The sequence below is a fragment of the Sus scrofa genome, chromosome 16 (assembly GCF_054392235.1).
Source record: "Sus scrofa isolate SSC_HxYL_T2T_F1_AM1 chromosome 16, Sscrofa_HxYL_maternal_Yorkshire_Landrace_v2.0, whole genome shotgun sequence".
NCBI lineage: Eukaryota > Metazoa > Chordata > Mammalia > Artiodactyla > Suidae > Sus > Sus scrofa.
This window is the reverse complement of record NC_139398.1, coordinates 15,795,165-15,812,316: the sequence shown is the minus strand read 5'-3', so window position 1 is coordinate 15,812,316 and position 17,152 is coordinate 15,795,165. Positions and strand designations below refer to the sequence as shown.

Below are 17,152 nucleotides of genomic sequence, written 5' to 3'. Positions count from 1 at the left end.
AACATAAAAAGAAACACCCAGAGACATACCCTGGGTTCAGCAAGGCTGCTAAATACACCACCTCTTCCACAGCAGGGAGGCCGGGCTGTCACTTTTACTTTACATATGAAGACTGGGAAATGGGTAACTTTTTAAAGGCATTTTCACTGTTCAGGACTGAAGTACGGTTTGCTTTCTTATCTCATGACGCTGTCTCACATCAGTTCCCTTCTGAACCCAGTGGACAGCTGAACCATCTATTGTGTAAAACCCACGGACAGACATTGCTGAGGTTTATTCCTGTTTATTTTTATGTTACAGATTTTGAGACTTAACTGCTAGATGTATGCTGATCCGCTCCTTTTTATAACTGAAGGCTCGCTTTACTTTGAATAATGTTTTTATTTATGCCTTCAAGTCTATTTGCTTAATACCAATATTCCTAGATCAGTTTTCACTTGGTTAATATGTGCCCAGTGAATCCTCCTCTAATACTTTATATACTTTCCAACTTTCTGGGTATTTATGTTTTAGGTGTGGCCTTTGAAAACAATACACAGCATGATTTTTTTTTTTAATATTCAAGCAGACAATCTTTTGCTTAACAAGTAAATCTATTCTGCATTTACTGTAATTGCTGCTCTTTAGGGACAACTTACTTACGATATCTTGTTTTGTGATTCCTAACATGATTTTTGTTGTTCTCCTTCTTTTTGCTTCCCTTAGACTTACTTCCATGAATTTGTATTTATCTGGTTTTCTGCATTCCTGTTCCCTTTATACTTATGGGAAGCAGTGTTTTCTATCCCTGTACTTTTAGTGGTCATTCAAAAATACTAACATGCACACCTGAGTTTACAAATCTAAGACGAACAACACCTCTTTCCATCCTCCTCAGGCCACCTCTCCACCTCCTCTGTTCAAGGGCACTGCTACTTCTCTCTGTCAAGTCTTTAACGACCCCCCACTCAAATACACTGCCTTTGCCTAAATACAAACACATTTACCCATTTCTATGCTCATTATGGATCCCAGACTTCTCATCCTTTCTTTTCATTCACTTCACTCATTCTACAAATATTGGTGGACGCTCAGCTGCACCACATCAGCCTCGTTGTAGGGGCTAGTGACAGAGAAGCAAACAAAACAAAGTCCCTGCACTGGTGGATCTTAAACCATGGTGGGAGCTTCCACTACTCTGACTAAACTACCCACCTCAGTTGTTCTGCAAGTACTAGAATGGTAAACCCTTTCAGTCTTGGTCTACATTTCAGCCTCACTGTTGAATGGTAGCTCCACTGGGTACAGAATTCTGGGTTCAGAGTTACTTTCCCTCAGGACTCCATCCCACTGTCTTCTAGAATTTGTGGTTACTGGTGTGAAGTCAGCTGTCTTTCTAGGAGTCATCCTCGCAGCTGTCATTTTATCATTTCCCTCTTCTCGATGTTGAGACTTTGATGTTTCTCAGTTATACTATAATGCGTCTCAGTTTGGAACCATTCTACAACTTCTTTTTAAAACAACTTTTGGGAGTCCCCGTTGTAGCTCAGCAGGTTATGAACCCAACAAGTATCCATGAGGATGCAGGTTCGGTCCCTGGCCTCGCTCAGTGGGTTAAGGATCTAGCATTGTTGCAAGCTGCAGTGTAGGTTGCAGATGTGGCTCAGATCTGGCATGGCTGTGGCTGTGGTGTAGGCCGGCAGCTGCAGCTCTGATTAGACCCCTAGCCTGGGAAGTTCCATGTGCTGCAGGTGCAGCCCTTAAAAGCAAAAAAATAAAAAAATTTTAACAAAAAATAAAAAGTAAAACAACTTTTACCCTAGCTCCTACAGCACCATGTTTATATATCATGTTATAAAAATAATTATAAATATACTTATCTCTTTAATATTATAGATGATATTATTACACATGATAAAATATGATACCATATTTCATCCCACCTTCATTTATCTTTTTTTTTAAAATACAAAACAAATGAAAGGCACATTCACCACACAATAGCGAGCTGTGGGAAGGACCTGGGCCGGCTACCTTACATCATGTCATTATACACCTTGCTTCCTCTCAAGCAGCCCTCAATGTGCCTACTTATCAGATAAGAAAGTTAACCTCAGAAAGGTGAAGAGACTTTTCCAAAGCCACAGAGCTGGTGAGCTTGAGCCAACATTCAAACTCCACAAATCCCAGGCTCTGAACATACCATATCCCCTGCCTCCTGTTTCTGACGCACATATACTGAAAGAAACAGAAAAGGGACAAGAAATGCTGGCCCTTCATCACAGAAATGCAAGTAGGACTGTTATTCTCTGATTATGAATTGGAATTTCACAAACTCGTCAACAGACCCTGGAACAATAAACATGGCAAAAACATCCAAGACATCTTTCTTTTTTTTTTTCTTTTTATGGCCGTACCTGTGGCATATGGAAGTCCCCAGGCTAGGGGCTGAATGAGCTACAACTGCCAGCCTACACCACAGCCCGCAGCCAGATCCTGACTGGGGCCAGGGATCGAACTGAATCCTCAGGGACACTGTGTTGGGTTCTCAACCCACTGAGCTACAATAGGAACTCCGAAGACATTTTTCTGTTTTAAGAACATTATATTTTACAAAAGGATCACCTGACTAAATCATCTTTCTGCCCAGGCAATGACAGCTTCACTCTGAAATCTGGGCATCATCTCTGAGTCGCCTTCAAACACGCCTTGCTAATGTTAACTCGGCTCAGATGGGGTTAAAACTAATTCAAAGTTTAGGCATTTGCGGGAGGAAACAGTGAAAGCCATTGTTTTACCTGTGCCACCTCTTCAAAATCTTCATGACGTTTCTGCAAAGCTCTGGCCCGATGGAGAGACTTTCCCACACCTGTATGTTTGCTCAGAAATGCTTCTCCGTGGTTCTCAATCCAGTCCAGCACCTGTAATGAAATACAGATACAGATGCCATAAAAACAATGCCTGCTTTATTCAGTGTGTTAGGCCATCCTCTGAAGATACATCTATTACCAAAACTCTGTAAGAACAAGAAGCACAGGAGAAAAGGAAGTTGGGAGCAATGGGACATTAATCTAACATGTTGAAATTAAAACAAATTACATCTTCTGTCAGCTTTCCCACCATGATTTTAAGCTCTTACTTTAAAAGTGCAAATCTATCCATGTATAAACCTTGCATGAAATCATGATTAAATTAAATCTCACCTCACTTTAGGCATGACTGGGCCACCAAAACTGCCTGGTTTTGCATAAGACAGAGGCTACCAAGCCACAGAGGAGCGGGTTAATTCAACACCATTATAAGGCTCAAAACTTCACAGCAGGCAATTCAAGTTTAACTACAGAGTTAATGTTTTTCTCCTCTTGAGAAGACTCAAAACATTTAAGTAAAACCCAGGAAAACAAAACACTTAAATGCCTCTGTCTTAGTCTTTGAAGATAATTTATTCTATAAACTAAGCTGTTGTGAAAGCTAAGCATTGCATGAACTTAATTACTTGTAAGTTCTTAGTTGAAATTCACACTAAAGAAAAGGAGTAAAAGTAAAGCAGGGAAACCCAATGCTCTTATTTATTGGGGTGGGGGGAGATGCCACACCCATGGCATGTGGAAGTTCCCAGGACCGGGGATCGAACCCATACCAGGGCATCAACCCATGCTGCTTCGGTGACAACAAGGATCCTTAATCCACTACATCACAAGAGAACTCAAATCCAATGTTTTCATGTTCGCAGTTGGGACTGAGTAGTTCACTGACTACCGTACTTGAAAAATTGCAAAACACTATCAAACAAAAGATTTACACTACATCAAATACACACTTTGTCTCTTTCTGATGGAGACGGGATAACTAGCAAAAAACTAAGTCAGTAATGTCTTTAGCTAAAAACTAAAAGGTATTATTATCTAAATATCTGAAGACATTTGTTAATGTGCTGCAAAACTACTGAAGGCCACCTCGAGGTTACAGCAAGGTTACAGCTTATAACCATGGTAACTAAGCTCAGAGATCAAGATGATTTTGAACTATAGAACTAAGTAAGGCTGCACAGCTAGGACAGTGTCCAGACAGCTAGGAAGTGGACCAGACACACTACTCCACTAACAGCAAAATGAAAGAGGCAGTAGGGTTGGGGGGTGTAACTTACAGCATAAGGTGTATAGTCAATAATATTGTGATAACTCTGTTTGAGGAGAGGTGGATACTAAATTTATCATGGTAATCATTTCATAATGTATGCAAATGTTGAATCACAACACAGTACACCTGACACTCACCTAGTATTGCATGCCAACTCTATTTCAATTAAAAAATAAATAAACGGGGCCTTCATTTGAGGTTCGTTGCTATAAAAAGAATCCCTCGCCCTTTGTTCCCTGCACTGTAGAGAGATCAGCTGTGCTGACAGACAGCAAGAGGCAACTGTTAAAGCCAGAGCCTGCCATCCAGGGACAAGTGGATTGGTCCTTCTCTGCTCCAAATCAGTGATCTTTCTGGTCTGACTGAAGGACCTCTCTGCATAGCGCTGAGCAAAGGCAGTAGTTCATGTAAATAAAAAGGCTTGAGAACCTGAACAAACCTCCAGTGGTCCTTGCAGAATGAGCAAAAGTGTGAGTGTAAGTATGTGTGTGTGAGCACGCCCACGTGAGGGCGGGGTACGGAGGTCAAGCCTTGCAGTGAGGGCTCAGGATAAAGGTGTAAGTTTACCTTGTTACTAGAGTCCACACCTGAACTTCTCTGTCAACACCACCATTCGGCTAGTCAGCAGGGTCGCACTGTCAGAGTAACTCCTACTGGATCTCTTCGTATTCCATCCATCAACCCAGCCTCCATCCTCCTGAAAGCTCCCTGTTTACCCTTTATGTTAGCCTCCCTGCACCACAGACATAGGCTATCCTTTCTGAGCTGCAGCTTCGTAGCTGCTCAGGGGGGACTGGAACGCTGGGAGCTGTCAATTACATCTACATCTAGCACCTCAACATCCCGTGTGGCAAGAACATAGCACACATGCCATCGGCACCCATAAACTGGAACGTGGCACTTTCCATCTAATGTTAAGCTCTTTGCAATGAGTATGCCATTGCATTTTAAATAGCACACTTAGTACTTTTCTTCCTTGAGATCAAAAAGAGAGAAAGAGCATTCAGTATGACCAGTATGTAGTACTGCCACATGCACTACCTGACTTCTAGCTGCTGACTTGTTGGTATGACAGTCTCTCAGTACATATTATAAAATGCAGGTCCCATTTCACTCCTAAAGAAATGCCCAATGGCAACTTCAAAATATCTCAACTTAAAGAACAGATACAATTATTGGAATGTGCCTCTGGGCATGAGGCCAGTACCAGGCAGAAGACAAAGATCAACTATATTAAGACTGAAAAGAGATCAGAGATAAACAAGTGCACTCATGCTCTGTCCATGTCACATCTGCAGAAAGGGCTAGGAGACTTTTTTTTTAATCTACGCCTATAGTAGGTTTTGTATATTTCTCAAAAGTACTGTAAAAAGAAAAATCAAGGTTTGGTAAACAGCAAACCTGATGATTACTGATCACTCAATACAGACTTGAAATAAGGGCACAATTTCTAAAAGAAACACTATTTGTAGAAAGTGCTAGAGGAAGCAAAATATAGCCTTCTTTAAAAAATAAAAATTTGTTTTTTAAGCAAAAGAAAAATGTTTCAGGAAGCATACATTGGAAATAACAGCTATTATGAACCAACCACTCAGGATTACAAATGGATTACAATTTTTCTTTTATTAGATGTTCCTTTAGACAGAATTATAAATACCAGGTGAAATTATATTTCCTACAAACATGAAAGTAATTCAAGGAACAATGTACAAATTCCACGCACTTTTTAAAAACAGTAGCAGACAATTATGAAATCTAGCTCATATTCAAAACCAAACTTCCCCTTAAGGCTTTTGCTTCTCTTAAGTCTGAGAACATTTCCCAGATGGCCAAAGAATCCTGAATAATGGACTAGACATGTCCAAGGAGCATTTGGAAGACGAGCTCGTGGGATCTTACCATTTAAAACATAAAATATTTGCAAATCAGGGGCTCCTCCCTGACTGGCTGTGACCTCCACCCAAGAACAACCACGTTGGCCCAGGACTTGCTCTCTGCTGGCTCCAGGAAAAGGGCGGGAGCTGGTCCTTCCTGCGGGCTGCTTGGTTCCTAGGCAGAGGAGTAAGGCCAGAAGGCTGCCGCCGCCTCCTCCCTGCTCAGAGGACACAGGTGAGCTGGTTCCTCCGTACATCAGTGCCCTCCAATGGGTACCACCAAGCCCCAAGGTCAAGGTCATTTCAAAGTGAGCCCCCAACTCTTAAAACACAGATAACCGGAGTTCCCGTAGTGGCACAGTAGAAACGAATTTCGACTAGGAACCGTGAGGTTGTGGGTTTGAACCCTGGCCTCGATCAGTGGGTTAAGGATCTGGCATTGCCCTGAACTGTGGTGTAGGTCGCAGACGCAGCTCGGATCTGGCGTTGCTGTAGCTGTGGCATAGGCCAGCAGCTGTAGCTCCGATTATACCCCTCACCTGGGAACCTCCATATGCCTAAAAGTGTGGGCCCTAAAAAGACAAAAAACAAAAAAACACAAACATAGATAACTGTCTCAGCATCTAAGGCAGGAAATCTCACAGACTGTTCAATTTATCTCCTTACAAGGCTGAACAAGACAACAGCAAGGATGACGATGCTCCTTCCTTACCTAACACTTGCTCTGCTGTCTGAGCACCAGCCACTGAGGCAGGTGCTGATTCACTCAACACCTTCCACCCTTACGAGAGCTGGGTTGGGGCATAGCATGACCCTGCTTCACAGTTGAAGCCCGGGGCCCCCAGCTACCATGTGCTACAGCCAGTCTGTGGACTGGACCCAGGAAGCAGGGTCCATTCTCTTAAGCTCCAGTCTACACGGCCTTTTCCCATCAAGGTGGCACGGCTGTTGTATGGAGATATAAAAAGCAAGAGCTGTTTTTGCTTCAGATCAGCTCAGGCTTCAGGGCAAATTACTTCTGACGAGGTAACACTATCACAATAGACCGCAAAACGGGGGGAGGTGAGCCAGCAAACACTACCCAGTCTGGGTCACACGCCTGAGGAACTGGCTGCTGGTGCCATCTACCCCACTCACGTGGCCGGGTCTGACGGTCTTGAACACCCTATCTCTAAAGTGGTTTTCTGTAATAAGCCCCCACTGCCCAATACTGACTATGTTTGTTTGCTTGTTTTGTCTTTTTAGGACCACACCCATGGCATATGGAGGTTCTCAGGCTAGGGGTCAAATCAGAGCTGCAACTGCCAGCCTATACCATAGCCAGAGCAACGCAGGATCCGAGTCGCATCTGCTACCTACACCACAGCTCATGGCAACGCCAGATCCTTAATCCACTGAGCAAGGCCAGGGATTGAACCTGCGGCCTCATGGATGCTAGTGAGATTCGTTAACTGCTGAGCCACGACAGGAACTCCTCAGTACTGACTATGTTTTGTAGACTACTACCTATAAGTAATTACTATTTAACAACGTGATTAAATAAATATTAAACCCTCGTCAAAGAGGAAACTGATTCTCAAGGGCCTGAGTCTCTACAACATGCAAGATGAAGACCAATGTAATGACACTTATCTTTGAAAAGCTGGAGATATTTGTTTCAAATACTTAGCAGAAGCCTTCTGCCATCCCCATGCACCATGGCATCGCCCCTGGCATCATTTATGATCATTCTGTGCTGTTTGGGGGGGCAGTACACGTCCAAAACCCCTTATCCACAAAAAGCTAAAACAGCTCTGAAATGTCAAATCTTTTTTCAACACTTGGTCACTAAAATTCATTGGCAGTAAGACCTGGCCTGAGACTATTAATAGTCTTGATGGGCCCCTTAGTGTGAGCCTTGTACATCTGGCTGCAGAAATCTCCACGTGCTTGATTGCGGGGGTGGGAGTAGGGTGGGGATGCTGCCCAGCCACCGCCAGAGTGCTGTGTATCACAGTGGATGCACTCTGTTATCTTTCTCACCTTTGGGAGATTCTTAATTCCACACATTTGTCCCCAAGGCTACAAGCAAAAGAGTGGATTTTATTATTACCTCTGATAAGCAAGAAATGGAGGCTCAGAAAAGTTAAGTGTCCAAGAAAGAACACCTAGAAAAAAGAGATTCAAACATAGGTCTTCTCACTTCCAAACATCAGCATTTACCCATTACTACACTGTGTTACATTATGGATCGTAAATACTATAGGAAAACATTTAAGATACTTCTACCATTCGAGTCCCAGCATTAGGATTTGCTGTCATAAAAACTATACCTCTGACATAAAACCACAAAGAGCATATTAAGCTAGTCTATGTTTATGGGAACTCTGGATGCAAAGAGTATTCCAGGAAAACATACAAACATCTGTTAATTTTAGCTACTGTTCTAAAGAGACAATACATAGTGAAGGTTTCTGTCATAAGAAAGTACCCACCACATCAGATTTTAAGCACAGGAAAACGAAACAATTAGCTCCTCTGATTCTATATTCGGTTTTAAAAACTATGATTACATGAAGGAAATGAAAAAGGTAATTCTAAAATATTATGAATTTGTTCTTTTTTGTATAAAACCAGATCTTACAGCTACAAAATATGAATTTTCTCGCTGCCCTACCCTATCTTCCCTATAAAACCAAAATTAACCTAGTTTCCCTTATTTTAGTTGCTTCCTTGTTCAACCTGTTGGCTGTTATTTAAATCACCTGGGATGTCAGTCTAGAAATGGGCGTACTGTGTTTCCAGCTCTGGTTTTAAATTAGAGCTCCTGAGAAAAGCATTTAGATTAGAGCTTTCTTGACTATCAAATCAATGGTACTTTAGTGACTATAACCAAAGGATGATGGAACAACTAAGGGACATATGTGAAATCTGCTAACCTTAAATGGGAGGCCAAACAGGAGGCTGCTCTTAGAGAACTTAACTCTTGTTAAGGCTGGTGTGAGGAGGATATGCTGTTAAGGACATTTAGCCCAAAGTTAAAAAACAGAGAAAAAGGAATCCACATGCTCAAGCTATCCCGCCCGCCTGAGACTTTTCTCCTGAATGTGTACATCATATTTTTCTCCTAAACCACTGTCTTGGTTGTGCTCTTCCCTCTCCAGGGAGGCCAGGCTGTACCTCCACGCTCAGAGAACACAGGCTGGGCAGTTGAAGGGCTGAGCTGGGGGTGGTTGGGGGCTGGAAGTCAGCTCTCCCTCTGCCCTCTCCATTCCCCTCAGCCACTCCCGAGGTGAATGTGATGGTGAGCAGAAAGGTGAAATGTGAGGACATTAGCCATAAAAAAGAACAAAATAATGCCATTTGCAGCAACATGCACAGAACTTGAGACTCTCATACTAAGTAAGTCAGAAAGATAAAGACAATACCAAATGATATCACTTCTATCTGGAATCAAATATATGGCACAAATAAACCTTTCCACAGAAAAGAAACTCATGGACTTGGAGAAGAATGGGTAGGGGGAGGAACTGGGATGGACTGGGAATCTGGGGTTAATAGACGCAAACTACTGCATTTGGAATGGATAAGCAATGAGATCTTACTTTATAGCACTGGGAACTATGTCTAGTCACTTGTGGAGCATGATGGAGGACAATTTGAGAAAAAGAATATATATATGTATGTGTGATTGGGTCAATTTGCTGTACAGTAGAAAGTTGACAGAACACTGTAAACCAGCTATAATGGAAAAAATAAAAATCATTTTTAAAAAATGTGAAGACACTTCAAAAGTTTCCTTAAGTAGCCATTTTCCTTTGCAGTGATGGGCAACTGTAACTTCTTCAACAGCCCCTTCCCTGGGCCTGAGAAGCCCCACTGACACATTCCTTCTCAAGAAGATGTTAGTTTTCCTCTGTGATCAGCTCAGAAGGGACGCACCCTTCTCAGGTCAAGAGCAATGAGGCAGTTAAAAAAAAACCACTCGGCTTCCTGCAACTCCAGCCAAGCCCCTCAGCTTTGTTCAGTCTGGGGGTTTCAACTTGGAAAATGAAGGGACTAGTCTGAGATGATCACAAGGGTCTCTGCCTTCCAGTTCTGTGATGTTCGTGGCATACCATTTACAGTGAAATGAAACAGACATAAAATTTAACACGCGTCTGTGGGCTTTGGGGGATTGAGGAGGAACCTTTTACGTCCAGCATTCACAGCTGCCAGGCGATAATGATGGTTTCCTCCCACATTTCTTTCTCTCCAGTGCTGCCAAACCCTCTGTTTCTTCACTCATTGTATTTTAAAATTAGAATTAAGTTTGTTCTAAAAATATAATTGCCTAAATATGGCAATGCCTTTAAAAAAAAACGGTTGCCAGAACATTCCAAAGTATAGTAAGCCTAATGTTCATTTGGGAAAAGAAGCTACTTAAAGAACAAAAAACAAACAAAAAAACAACCTCAGTCAAGTTATACACAGCAAACATATGACACGGAACCAAACACCCTGCATTGTAAGAACGACTTCCACTTAACTCCCATGAGAGTGTGTGCTCTGCACACACTTTCTTGACTGGAAGGGAGCACAGGCAAAATCAGGGAAGAAGGGCTCACAGAGAGGCTGGCAGCTTTCTCAACTTTTACATCATCCATCCATCTTCTAAGAAAATATATAAATCATTTCTAACATTACCCTGACTTTAGTTACATAAGTACATTAAACTTCTTAAGGAAAACAAAGAAGCTTAGAAAGGGAGGGGGTGGAAAGAAGGTAGGTAGGTTATTATTCATATACTTTCACCTTGGATATTCCCATCAAACCCCAGCCAAACCATCACTCTACCAACAGGAGTTGGTCTTTTTAGCAGTTTCCTAAACTTTTAAAAATTATTTTTCCCATTTTTAGTTTGGAAATAAATATAGAATAGTCCAAAGTTGTCCAAGAAAAATCTTGATGTGTCCAGAAGTTACCTGGGAAGCACGTGCAGATGTTATGTATCACTTAGGTCTAGTTCTGAACTGCAGAAATACATGTGCACACACAGGTATACAGGCAGGCAGTCTTCCTTGACCAGCTAATCCCCGGGCACCTTCTTCCTAGGGGACCTGGCGGGATGACTGGCACTCAACAATGGGGTTTGTTCACGGCTCTACCAGCTCCTGGTCACCCTGACCCCTGAGTGTGCGTGTCCTCCAGGGCTTGACGACCTCCCTCCCTGCTCGCTTCTGATCTACCCTGGTCCCCTGGGCTCCCAATTCCTGTCTCCCTGGCTGGCGGTGCTGGCTCTTGCACCCTGCATTCCTGGACTGCGTCCGCTGTGGAAAAGAGACTCGTCCATTTTCCCACCTTTTAACTGCCTCCCCAACTGAACTGTCAGCTTGCTCTGGGCTTTGGTTACCAAGATGACTCTGACACTCAAGTCTCCTCTGTACTCCTATGACAAAAGGTCATGAAAGCTGGCTCCAAACCCAGTAGGAAGGTCACAGTCAGCCTTGAGCTACTCCCAGCAACTTTCCCAACCCCTAACCACTCACCCTAATTCTAGTTGAGAAACTCTCAGGAAAGATGGCAATCCTCTAAACATCCTTATCAGGAGGCAGATTGGAATGGTGAGCGTGGGAACGTAAAGAGAAGCGAATGTTAAATAGCTAGGGCTGTAGAGTGATTCTGAAGAGTGGGATGAGAAAAATCCCTCTTCTGACTTGAATTAATGGGTGAAGGACAAATGAGGTTCAGGAACCTTCCCTTACGAGCTAGATCCCCGTTCAGGTGGGACCTCTGTGTCAGGCATCACAGAAGGATGATTTTACTGGCAAGAGGCTAACAGCCTAGGACCTGATGGAACTGTGAAACAGCTTCTCTGTGGACCTGAAACCCACCTGTATTCAAGTGGCCAAAATCTTTAATATTTTAAAGATCTCACAGACTTCTGAAATTCCCATGCACTGAAATTACCTCTTCTCTCCTCAGCCACCCCTACCTCGACAACATCAATCAAAGCTCTGGGTTCCTACACGAAGATCTCCCAGTTAAATGACTTGATTCTAATACAAGGCCAACCCACCTGCACTCCAGAATAAATGGAGAGGCTGTTAAGTCCAAGTAATCTTAACTTAGCAAATGTGGGGAATTCCTTAAATGTCTTCATCTACTCATCCATTCATTCAGCAAATACTGAGCATCTACTATGCCAGATCCTTGGGAAACATCAGAGAATAAAACACAGACGGCTGCCCCGTGGACCTTCACGTCTGTTCTCTGAGACACTCCTCCCACCCCGCCACCTCCAACTTTCCCAGAGGCCACGATGGAACTGAGCCCATCTCTTTGCCTGGAATCTCACATGGCCCTCTGCGCCCTGCAATCAGAGCCCTCTTTCGAATGCAGGTGGGATCCCATCCCCCACTCCCCAAGCATCAAGTCAAGTTGTGCAGCCTACAGGCCCTTCCTGGCTTGATCTCCCTGTGACGAAATGGGAACAGTGCCAAGCCCTCCCCAGACCAACTGTGAGCTCTAAGGGAGGAAGGAAACTTATGGGCTCCTGCCACACAGGGGTTCCCTCACTTAACCCTCACAGCCATGCACGAGTCCCCCCAGGTCCTGGTGCCAATCCAAGGCACTCAGTCAGGGTCCCTAGGTCGCCTCACCAGTGTCCCAAAGCTTACACACTTCCAAGCCTCGTAGAGGTCACATTTCCAGACCTGCCCCAGCTCAGCCTTCACTTGTCTCATCCACCTACATAGTCCACCTGCTGCTCTTTGGCCAGGCCCCGCCCTTTCTCATTCCTGCAGCAGGAACTGCCCAATCCTCAACGTCCTGACTTTGCACCCACCTGGCAAAGACCAGCTCTCACCCTGTGTCTCCCAAGAAGGCTTTCCTGCTGCCCTGCCAACTGTCACTCAGACCTCTGCTCCAGGAAAGTCTTCACCTTCTTTATACACTGCACCCCTGATGTTTGAGGATACAGACAAGGCCCCCTGTAACCCCCACATCTGCACAGATTATTACAACACAGACATGTCTCCTTGAATTGCATGTACAAGGTAGGCAGACAACATTGAGCAGGAAGGCTAGTTTTATTTACTCCCTCACCTGGGAGGCACCTTAACAGGCATGACTCACATTCATGCTGTGGCAAAATCACACCCACACCCTACAACAACCAAAAACATGAACGCTAGATCTGCGCACGGTATGGGCTAATTTATGAGACTATTAAACCATCTACCCTCACTAAACTACAATTCCTTGAGAAAAGGAATGCTGAACTAGTCAACGTGTTTATCTCTATACCTCTCAGAATATCACACATTCAATTAAGATATTTTGAAAAGAATGAAGGGTGGACGAAAAGCATCTAGAGTCTAGATATGCTGGGCCCTTACACACATGAAGGGCTGCAGGGGGAGGCGGCGAGGGGGAGCAGAGCAGGAGTCTTTTTTAGGAGAAGGTCGCCCTGTCTGAGGGGCTTCTTTCTGGGGAGTCAGCTGCTTCATTCACCTTGCCTGACATGTTGGCACAACTAAGTCCCGCCAGTCCCAGAGCAGGCAGGCGGCACCAGTGAGTCTGATGGTGTCCTTCTTCCAAAACTCTCATCCCATCTGAACCAGAGCAGCAAAAATAAATTGTGGTCCCAGTCAATGAAAGCAACACTTAAACTGAAAAACACGCTTGGCAGAAATATAAGCATTCATTCATTCATTAGACCAAACCTCCAGTGGGGGGTTGCTCTGACAGCAAACAAAAGGCAACAGGCATTATGTGTATTATTTGGTCATCAAGAATATTTGGCAAATGATATTAATCTTATTTCTAGGCTAATGATGACAAAGGTCAGTATTGTTCAGTAGCGAGCATGTGTGGGGGGCACGTCTTCAGCAAGTCTTCCCACCCTGCCCCCCCCATCCTTTGATTTGGACCCATGACACTAGCTTTGAGACAAAAGCTTCACCCCGCTCCCCCACAGCACCTGACTCCCATCCAAAACAGTGTCCATACAGAAACCTGACGCTGCCTTTGCCTGTTATAAAAAAAGCTAACTCGCTAAACCAAAATTATGCGGGTTTCTACTACTGGCACCACTGGCACCATCCCCTTTCTCACGGCTGAGGCTGTTAAGGGTCTCCTCTTGGAGGGCCTTCTTCACAAAGGCGTCCTCACCCTCACCTCTTCTAGGCTAAGCTGCTTTTCTTTTTCCTCAGGAGTTACAGATGCCCTTTCATGACCCAAAACAGCCGAAAACCACTTGCGGTATCTCTAATTGGCTTATTGTGTGTCCGTGGGTTTTGACTGTTTTTGTCTTTACGAATGTTATCTTCTGCTGGCGAGACTATTTTCTTTTCACTTATCCTCAGCCTACCTTCCCTGCTCTGTGCTCAAGGTGGCAACGTTTCTCCATGATTGTGATTAATTTCTTGCATTTCAGAAATACATTTTTCTGTTCTGACATCCTATGGGCTCCCCCGAGGTAAATAAAGTGTTTACTGTGCTTAATCTTATCAACTCTGCTCCTTTCTTCACCAGTCAGGCCACCAGAGCAATTCCCTGTTTGCATAAGTCCAAACCATTCCTCGTCATTTACTCCACCGAAATGTTTCCCTTAAAGAGCAATTATTTCTACAGAACGTTAATAGGGCCACAGACTGCAAAACATTCCCTCCTGCTGATATTCAACCCTGTTCTTATTCTTGAGGAAAAATGCCAGCTTAAAGAACTGGTCTCATAATTATTGTAATTACCTTTCTACACATAAAAATTAATGTTTGCTGCTTTCAAATTCAGGCACAGTAAGTACTTGGCACCACACTAGATGGTTAGACTCATCAGCCTACTCCCCAAGGCTTCCTCCCCTGAAGGGAGCCACTGGCTTATTCTTACGCAACTGGGCACCCCAAGGGCGGTGGGGAGTGCCCTACACAGCTGCTGTTCCAGACACAAGTCCAGAAAGTGTGCCAGCCTGTGGACACACAACGAACAGTTGCGCCAAGGGATACAAAGGTAGATGGGAAAATCCTTCAATAATTACATTCAAACCATTAACATTTCATAGTCTGTGACAATTTGGGGACAATTAAGAAAAACTAACATTGGTGCTTTCGATCTCACAATTTCAGTTCTCACAGTAACTCCGAGACCCTGACTCCACGCTCTACACTCTTTCCCTGGCAATTAGCTTCTTGGGCTAAAACGACCCTGTGAGGAAGCACACGTGGCACCACCGTGATTGCTTCCAGGGCACTCTGTACCTACAGCCTTCAGAGAACTCACAAACTGTCAGCAGAACCAAAGCCTACGACGTGAGAATTAAAAATCTGACAGCAGTTAAAAGGAGGCAGAACTCACCAGATGGGCATTACATGAAGGCTGGTGGCCAGCCCATGTGGACAGGCTGCGTGTCATCAAGACACAGCACAGCTTTGGGGTTTCGGCCCACCCTCCAGAAACCCCCTCGCCTTCAGGTGGCACTTGGGGAGAGTGAAGCTGAGCTCCTACGTGTCTGAACACACAGGACCCTCAGGGAGGGGCATGGGTGCTGTGCTCGACCCACGGCCCGCCGTGGCTTCCTGCCCACTCCCCTGATGCCACTGGCTTCCTTGCACCCAGAACCCCTCAACCCCTAGTGACCCCTCACCCAGACCCTTGCTTTCCTGTCTGTTTTAGGGCAAAGACACAACTATTATATTATTTATTACTAAAGCTCTATATTATAAGCCCCACAGCTTCAATCCTCAAATCCCTGGTGGGTTTCATATTAAGGAAATAAACAGTATGGGAACTGGGCTTACTCTTACTTTTGTAACAACAACAAAGTCGATGCCTAGAAATGAATGCTCATCAAAGCCCACATCTCACTAATTAGACAACTATATATTAAGCCCCCTAAGCCTTTCAGCCTACACTACCTACCCAGTGGGAAAAGAAGCGTGATGAGCTTATTATTAAATAACTGGATGGCAGATAAATCTTTAACAGCACCCCCAGTGTAGGCATTCTCACAAATAGATAGAACTGGGGATGACCAGCTTCGAGAACAAAACTGAGAGGCTCTGGTTTAGGCCCCACACCGCCTCGTGTGTCCCAGGCATGTGAGCTCCTGGTGGAGAACAACCTGATCAGGCCAACTCTCAAAGCGGGGTTTTCACTAACAGTAGGAAAGGAGCTGCATCTGAGTGTACCAGTGGGTGTGCGTATGGGTGTGTGTTTCTCCCCCACCTGCCAGCATGGCTGTGCCCGCCCCCTACGTCTCTGCCACCTGCACCCCCCAGCCCCACCCCTGTGAGGCAGGCGCTCCCTGAAGCTGACCTGCTGAACATCCTGCTGGAAAACTCGCAGCTGCAGCCTCTGGTGCAGCCGGACCTTGCGGTGCTGCCAGATGTTTTCAAGCTGCCGTTGGTGGTGCAGCACCTCATGGATGACGTCCAGGACATGGTGCACGGCCTTGGAGTAGTTGGCAGAGGCCGTGAGGGAGTCGGAGCTGCCAGGAGTCAAGGGCCGCTGGAGCTTGTCAAGGAGCGACTTCCCGTCCTGGCTCACCTGCCGCAGACAGAAAGCGATTAGAAACGAGCGGCTCTTCCAGACCTGCGGCTTTGCCCGGGCCACAATGCAGAGTTTGCCCTCTGATGCATGTGTGCACATCTGCACATACATATATGCACTCATGTGTACACACACTCACACACAAACATAAGCTGTGGCCTTACTCAAAGGCGTATTTCTATAAAGAACAAAATGACGTTTAAAACAAAGCCTTGGTTTTTTCAATGAAATCACAAAACCAAATATGGTAAAACACTGAGTTAATATTTTAAAGAACATTCATTATCATAAAACACTGTAGTAGATGCTAATCTTAATATATGGAATATTCTTTCTCAAGTGACATATCAGCTGATATAAAACTACATTGCCTGGATAACTGCAAACTAAAATTTAGAAGTAATACTTCTTTTGAGATATGTTAGAGACAATACAGCAAACAGAGCAAACTTCTAATGCTGAATCTTGAAATTTCACTTTAAAAAAATTAATAATCTAGCACCAGGCAAAGAACAGGTACTTTAACTTACTTTCATAGCTAGACAGCAATTTTACTTCAAAGAGTCAAAGGGGAAATTAAAAAGTGCCATTTTATCTGGTTCATTAACTTTAAAAAAGTAGTTTTAATTAAATGCCATCATTTTTTAAAA

At 44.2% G+C, this 17,152-nt stretch overlaps 1 protein-coding gene across 5 annotated transcripts in view; it reads right to left on the bottom strand.

The window, feature by feature from the left end:
• The window catches only part of TRIO (trio Rho guanine nucleotide exchange factor), a 357,836-nt gene that overhangs the window by 165,264 nt on the left and 175,420 nt on the right, over positions 1–17,152 (bottom strand). For all 5 annotated transcript variants that reach the window (XM_085001718.1, XM_021077143.2, XM_085001720.1 and 2 more), the window contains exons 9-10: positions 16,269–16,499; positions 2,778–2,900 (exon numbers count right to left, since the gene is read on the bottom strand). In XM_085001718.1, the coding sequence (XP_084857844.1) occupies positions 2,778–2,900; positions 16,269–16,499 (354 nt within the window). The remainder of the gene's footprint in view (positions 1–2,777; positions 2,901–16,268; positions 16,500–17,152) is intronic.